Source organism: Eschscholzia californica, unplaced genomic scaffold (assembly GCF_041429995.1).
Source record: "Eschscholzia californica isolate CP2 unplaced genomic scaffold, dmEscCali1.0.p SCAF_2, whole genome shotgun sequence".
Taxonomy (NCBI): domain Eukaryota; kingdom Viridiplantae; phylum Streptophyta; class Magnoliopsida; order Ranunculales; family Papaveraceae; genus Eschscholzia; species Eschscholzia californica.
The window spans coordinates 33,123,793-33,131,306 of record NW_028238309.1 but is presented as its reverse complement, the minus strand read 5'-3'; the positions used below and the strand labels follow the sequence as shown (position 1 = coordinate 33,131,306).

The 7,514-nt window shown below is 34.1% G+C and overlaps 1 protein-coding gene across 1 annotated transcript; it reads left to right on the top strand.

Moving 5' to 3' along the window:
- The first annotated feature begins 1,556 nt into the window (after positions 1-1,556).
- LOC147557461 (replication protein A 70 kDa DNA-binding subunit E-like) lies at positions 1,557-3,125 on the top strand. Its single transcript, XM_086658865.1, has one exon. The coding sequence runs from the start codon at positions 1,764-1,766 to the stop codon at positions 3,123-3,125; it is 1,362 nt and encodes a 453-aa protein (XP_086514991.1). The 5' UTR covers positions 1,557-1,763.
- The last annotated feature ends 4,389 nt before the right edge of the window (positions 3,126-7,514 follow it).

Genomic DNA, 7,514 nt, shown 5'->3' with positions numbered 1-7,514 from the left:
TGTCTCGTCCAAAAAAATAAATAACAAAGGATTCAATTCATAATACACAAATCACGTGTCACCAAGGTTGTACCTACTGCTTCAGAAACAAGTTTATCGTACTTATAAAAAAAATCTTATTGAAGGATTCTTCAACTGAAATAACTCGACCTCGATATTATGTTTATTCAGCTCTTGCTTTAGTATTGCCACAATTCATTTAATTCTCCTAAATGATAAAATTCGTTCCATAAATTCATGCTCGGATGAGCATCCTGGAGAGGCATTACTTCTGTTTGTCTCTTCCAAAAAATTAAATAACAGAGGGTTCAGTTCATAATACACAAATCACGTGTTACAAAGGCTGTACCTACTGCTTCAAAAACAAGTTTATCGTACTCATAAAAAAAATCTTATGGTAGGATTCTTCAACTGAAACAACTCGACCCCGATATCATGTTTGGTCAGCTCTTGCTTAGGTATTGCCACAATTACAAGAAAAAGTAGCATCAAGTTTTGAAAGTAATTTTCAGCAAAAAAGAAAAGTTAGAACATTACAAACCAAAGAAAGTAAGTCGTTGGATCTGACTACAACATAACTTATCTGGTTAAGACAAACTTTGAATATGACTAAGATATAAATAATCTGATTAGGACAAACAAATTCAAATTTCTTTTAATTTTGTACTAATAGTTACCTCTTCTTCTTCCATTGATAATTTGTTTCAGCTTCCTTTATTGCTCAAACAATATCTCTCTACCCTCTCTCTACCTCAATGTCATTCACGATGTTTAGTTTAATAATTCAAATTACTCTTTTACTTCTCTTTAAAGTTATTCCGTTTCAGTTCTATCTACTACCTGATCCCACACTAATTCAATTTTTAATTCTAATCAGTGTATATCTACTTTACTTTTTCATTCCCAAACTGCAGTTATTTCAGATTCCTACAATTTCCAAATAAATATAACTCAATTTCAACTTTTACACAACATCTTGCTATCCTTTCAAAGTTGAAGTTGTTGTTTGCATTTTTCTCCAGTATGGAGTATTGAACAAGATTGTCTGAACACTCCACTTATCAAGGTACTTTCATCTTTCTCACACAACCTGTTTGAGAAAATTCCTCCACCAATTGTATTTTAATTTTCTCAGCTTCGGCTTCCTTATTACATCTACTGTTATGTTGTTCTATGTCCATGGTTTCCCATTAAATTAAAGGTCACATGTAATGTCTCAGCACATCTTTCAAATCTTCGAAAGATGAAATTGTTGTTTTGATTTTTTTTTTATGGAGTATTGAACAAGATTGACTCAAGATGATCATCCTCTACTCATCATGAGAATCTCAATATACTCTCAAGTTTATTTCGTTAGATTGAGTTATATGAAGGTAACCATAGTCAACCAAATAACATGTCTTAACCCTTTCTCCATTTTGACAGAACCACCATTGTAACTTTCACTGCATATAATTATTAAAACCGCATTTCATATTATTTGCCACTATTTACATTTTTTCCTCTTTATGACACTACATTATTAATATAATTATGTTGCTGTATTTCATAGGTTCGCCTCTCCCGCTTGCATCCCAACCAACTACTTTACCACTTCATCACCGGCTATAAGAACCAAGGTAATTCATCTTTCTTTCTGTCAATTTCTGTCACAATTCATCCCGCCAATCTAAGTATAATTGCAACTGCCTGCAAATACTCTTTTCGTATTCATTGTTGTGTATGATCTCATGACAATCCATTTCATACATAAATAACAGACAATGCGTTCATCTAAGAATATTGCCCCCGCTAGAGTCATGCTCATTAGGAATCTTAATCCATATCAACTAAAGTGGACAACTAAAGGTAGAGTGACATCGAAGAGTCCCCTCAAAACCTACGCATCTGTTAGGGGATCAGGAAAAGTGTTTTCATTTGATATTCTTGATTCTGATGGGGGTGAAATTCGTGTTACGTGTTTTAATGATATCGCTGAACATTTCTATAGTGAACTTGAATATGGGAAAGTATATTTAGTTTTCAACGGAAAGTTAAAACCAGCCTCCAAGAACTTCAATCATCTTCCAAATGATTATGAGATCTATCTACAAAGCAATTCAACAATTGAGCAACACATGGAATATGATACTACCATACCGAAGCAACAATTTGGTTTCCGACCCATAGCTAAATTTGAAAACATGAATAATGACTCTTTCGTGGATGTTCTTGGTGTGGCTTTATCTATAACGGTCACAAAAACTATATTGAAGAAAGACGAAACAGAAACACTAAGAAGAACTCTACTGTTAAAAGATATGTGTGGTTGTAGTGTGGGAGTGACATTATGGGGAGAATTCTGCTCTAAGGAAGGTCAACAAACCCACGATATGATCGAGTCTGGATTGCATCCTGTTCTTGCTATCAAAGCCGGTAAAATTAATGAGTTCAACGGAAAATCAGTGGGAACCCTTCCCTCCACCAAAATAATGGTAGAACCCGACATTACGGAAGCTCACGCCCTAAAATCATGGTTTGAGGAAAGGGGAAACAAAACCCCATCCATCTCGATTTCCAGCCAATCTTCTGGAGCTGATAATACAATGCGCAAGGTTATATCCCAGATTAAAGATGAGAGCCTTGGAAAATCTGGAGCCCCTGACTGGGTAACAGTTGTCGCTAGAGTTGCATATTTGGAAACCGAAAACTTTGCCTACCCTGCTTGTCCTCTAATGGTTGGAGAACGTCGTTGCAACAAGAAGGTTATGAAGGATGACGAGCGCATATGGCATTGCAGCAAGTGCGACCAAGTAGTACCTCAATGTGAGTACAAATATATTTTACAGTTACAGATACAAGACTCCACCGGGACTACATTTATAACAGCATTCCAAGAATTCGGTGAAGAAATCATGGGAATGACAGCAATGGAGTTGTCTCACTTGAAAGATGAAGATGAAGAAAAATTCATGGACACCATAAGGAAGGTTGTCATCACACAATTTAGCTTCAAGCTAAGAGTAAAAGAAGAAAGTTACCATGATGAAAACTATGTGAAGTCAGTAGTTGTGAAGGCAGAAAGAGTAAATTTCTCATCAGAGTCGAAGGTTCTTTTGGATTCAATGGGTAAAAACATAGAATGAATGACTTCTTCATGTGGACAATAGCTTAGAGTTACTCTTAATCCAGTATCACATCAATTATCATTGCTTGTTTCATTTTTATGTTAGTTTTCCTATTACTGTCTTTGCTTGTTAGTAGTTTCACAATATATTGGCATTATAGTCATATATATATATATATGCATCACATGAAAATGTAGTCAGGTTTATGAAGATTGATGTTTGAATTTCTCTTTATGTTATGAAGATTGATGTTTTCCTTATGTCTACTCAATGGTTTCCAAATTTTCATTTTTCATAATGCATGGACTATGATTACATGATCAGATTTGACTGCACATAAAGACACACCCTATGTGTTTGATGAAATGTGTAAATGAAGTTCTAGGTTCTAACATATATTACAAACATTATGCGCATAATTTGTAATCCCATAGACTGTAACTGGGATTCCTCATTTAGATGACTCTGATCCACTGAAATCCTTCCAAAATCAAGCTCTTCTTCATCAAAGAAAATACATAAATAAAAAAGATACGAGACTCATAACCTAGGTTGCTTTCCACACCCTATATTGAAATAGACATCACATTTAACAAACAAGGTTTCCTCAAAATTTAACAACATCAGTAGAAAACAAGCAACTCAATTTCTGCATTCTGATATGTAAAAGTGCTCAAATAAGCTTCCTGTTCTGAAATCATTTCCTCCGAGCCATACCCACCTTACTATTACTACTATTATCCACCATCTTAATCTATTTCTTACCAGTATGTATGTCAGCAATGAAACTGCATAGTAACAGCATTCCAAGAATCCGGTAAAGAAATCATGGGCAAGACAACAACGAACTTGTTTCACTTGAAAGATGAAGACAAAATCATGGACACCAAATGTAAGGTTGTCTTCACATAATTTAATTTCAACCTAAGAGTAAAAGAAGAAACTTACCATGATCAACACCATGTGAAGTAAATCGTTGTGAAGGCAGAAAGACTAAATTTCTCATCATAGTCGAAGTTTCTTTCGATTCAATGGGTAAAAACATAGAATGAATGACTTCTTGAAGTGGATAGTAGTTTAGACTTACTCAGTGTCACATCAGTTAGCATTGGTTGTTTCATTTTTATGTTAGTTTTCCTATTATTGTCTTTGGTTGTTAATAGTTTCACAATATATTCGCATTATTGTCTTATATATATATATGAATCACAAGAAAATGTAGTCAAATTTATCATCTTATCCTTCAATTTTCTCTTCTTTTTATGAAGATTGATGTTTTCCTTACGTCTACTCAATGGTTTCCTAATTTCCAATTTTCCTAATGCATGGACTATGATTACATAATTTGAATTGACTACACATATAAGCACACACTATGTGTTTCATGAAATGTGTAAATGAACTTCTAGGTTAAAACATTTAGATTACAGACATCAGACGCATGATTTGTTACCGCATACTTTGTAGGTTAAAACATATGGACTTCACAATTTGTAAGCTTTTTTCCACTCTGACATATTTCTTTTTTTAGGTTAGGAATGGATGTGCTAGGGCTAATCAAACTCAATCATGAATTAAACCAAATAGAGCTTACTTTTTCTAACTTTCATCTTCTTGTATGTGGTTCTGTTTGTCTACAATTTCTGCATGTTGGGTTTTAATTCCCATATTATTTTTTTCCCTAAATAAATTTTGTTTCGATCCACGTGTCACCGTATGTTCATGTGCTATTGCTCCTATTGTGTCCATCGATAAATTTTGTTTTAACAAGGTGCTTTCCTCACTAAATAATATGTAGGATCCTTTCTTGCTTTAAATTAAACGCGCTTAACTTTCTTAAACTACGTTTCGATCATCACCAGAACAAGTGAAGACACAATACAGAAAGGTACGCTTCACATGGCAATAATTCTTCATCATGAGTTTACGGGTTTGTTCATATTTAGGTGAAAGATGTTTATTTGCTTGTTTGTATTGCTTGGACTTTGTAGCTGTCCTTGCTGGTTCACCCTCATAAATGTAAGCATCCACAAGTAAAGGAGGTGTTTTCAGGTAATATAGACCAGCCTTTCCACATTTCATTTACGGTGTGGGTTACGGTCGATTTTTCTTACTTCATCTTCTCATTTATTTTTTGGTGCACTCTTGCTGAATGTATCATGGACTTCTACTAAAATTCTTCTCATACCTGTTAACGACTGCATTTCATCAACTAAACTTTTATTCTTAAAGAAGTTTATACGTTTCTTACAATATCACGAGTAAAATTGTTGCTCTATAAAGCATTACAACACATTAACTGTAGTTTTTTGCTTTAGTTGTTCTTTAACTGTTGTCGTTTACCCACTTTTATTGGTTGAGGGATGCAGCTAGCTTTATCAGTTGTTGCGATGTGTACATTTTACCCTCTTGACGATCTCAACGCACTCATGTTCTAGCAATCTCATATAAGGTGAGAACATTGCACAACAATTCTTTTTTACATTTTCCCATCTTCTTTTACTTCACTCCTTCCCCGGTAACTACTTAGCTATTAGTAAGAGCCAACATTTTTAGTCCGTTACTTCTGCACAAAACCAACTTCCGTACTTTATAAATAAAGAAAAAGGATGTGGTTTATGTTGCATTAGAATATTGTCTTCATCATCACCAAACATAATTTTGAAATTCATTAAATTTTTTCATCAACAAAGCAACTAGGTTATCTTCCTATCCATTGAACAGTGTTATTTTCTCTTTCCCCAATTTTATTTTACTTATTACAAGATTGGTTATCTATTATGGTTTTACTTCCGTAGATAAAAAATAGAAATGAAAGGGAATCAAACAGGTGTTAAAGCTAGATACACAACCATTACAAAATTTACGACACATTTATATCTTCACATCTGCAGGATTTAGTGTTATTCATATACTATTGTCTAGGATTGCAACCACAGAAGCAGATGTCCACATCCCCACCCGCACAACCATCAGAAATAGACCCCAACTTCACACCCACCATTGAGACACCTCAATTAAATGTAAGTTAACTAAATATTAAAACATTTTTTTCGACTGAATATTCGTTTAATTTGAAAAAAAATTATCTTTTTAGTTGATTTCCTAACTATAGTATATAGAACCTCTTACATCATTCTTTTTTTTTTATTTCAAACAACCCACTAGAATCGTCTTATAGCACAACGTTTACATCGTGCACGAGAACGTACTCAACGCCAAGATAAGGGAAATGCGTTGGAAATTCAAACACATGCAAGTATTACTCAGGTATTTTCCCTACCTCTCAAGGCGACATCCCCACTCAAGGTTCACCTCTACCCATTATTGAATGTATTACTGAGGTAATTTACCTTACCTCTATGCCATTACAATGAATAATCTCCAACATTCATGTATTTCAATTTAAGTACATAATTTTTGCACCATTCACCTAGAACCGTTGTACTAGATAACGTACACGTCGGGAAAGGGAACCTCTCACACCAACATAAAAGGGAAAATCGTCGGCTATACCTACTAATGTATGTCACTACCTCTTTCTCTTTACTCCATCCTAATTTCAACCCCTTTATATACTTTGCAGCCAACCTAAAAAGTAAAACATCTCAATCCCTTCATATTATTAAGAACATTTGGATTTATTGTCCATTCCTGTACAAAATTTACACAATATATATTTTGATTAATTGATGAAAATATTAAACAATTTTATAAAGGTCCAAGATGATGGGATGATCAACTTTTTAAACTACGTACCTTCACGGAGTTTGAGAATAGGTGAACCAAAATATATTCCATACGTACAACCTTCACATCAAACAACCACCGACTTTGTTTATGAGGTTTGTTACAATTACTTTTCACATTGTAAGTGTTTCTAACTTAAATATCTGCACTAAATTTCTTCTACAACATCAAATGTTACTTGCTGCACCAATAGAATCGTGTTATAGCACAACATTTGCGTCGTGCACGCGAACATACTCAACGCCAAGATAAGGGAAAGCCGCTGGAACTTCAACCTGATGTATGTCAAACTAAAGGTGACGTCCCCATAAATTCTTTAGCTCCAACTACTGTTGAATGTATTACTGAGGTAATTTGCCTTACCTTTCTACCATTACACTAATTTTTAAATTTTATAATCTACAATATGCATATTTTCCTATTAAGTACTTAAATTTCGTCACATCTACCTACAACCATTGTATTGGACAACAAACACATTTGCAAAGGGAACGTCTAACCCAAGCAGAAAATGAAAAATCAACGACAATACCTACAAATGTATGTCCTTACTCATTTTGTTTAGTCTTTTATAATTTAACCCCGTTATTTACTTTCCAGTTGAACCAAACCTAAAAAGTTAAACTTCTTCATCCCTTCATATTATTACATAAATTT

What these genes read in the sequence shown, in the direction of transcription:
- LOC147557461 (XM_086658865.1), top strand. Translation starts at nt 1,764, where the DNA reads ATGCGTTCATCTAAGAATATTGCCCCCGCTAGAGTCATGCTCATTAGG.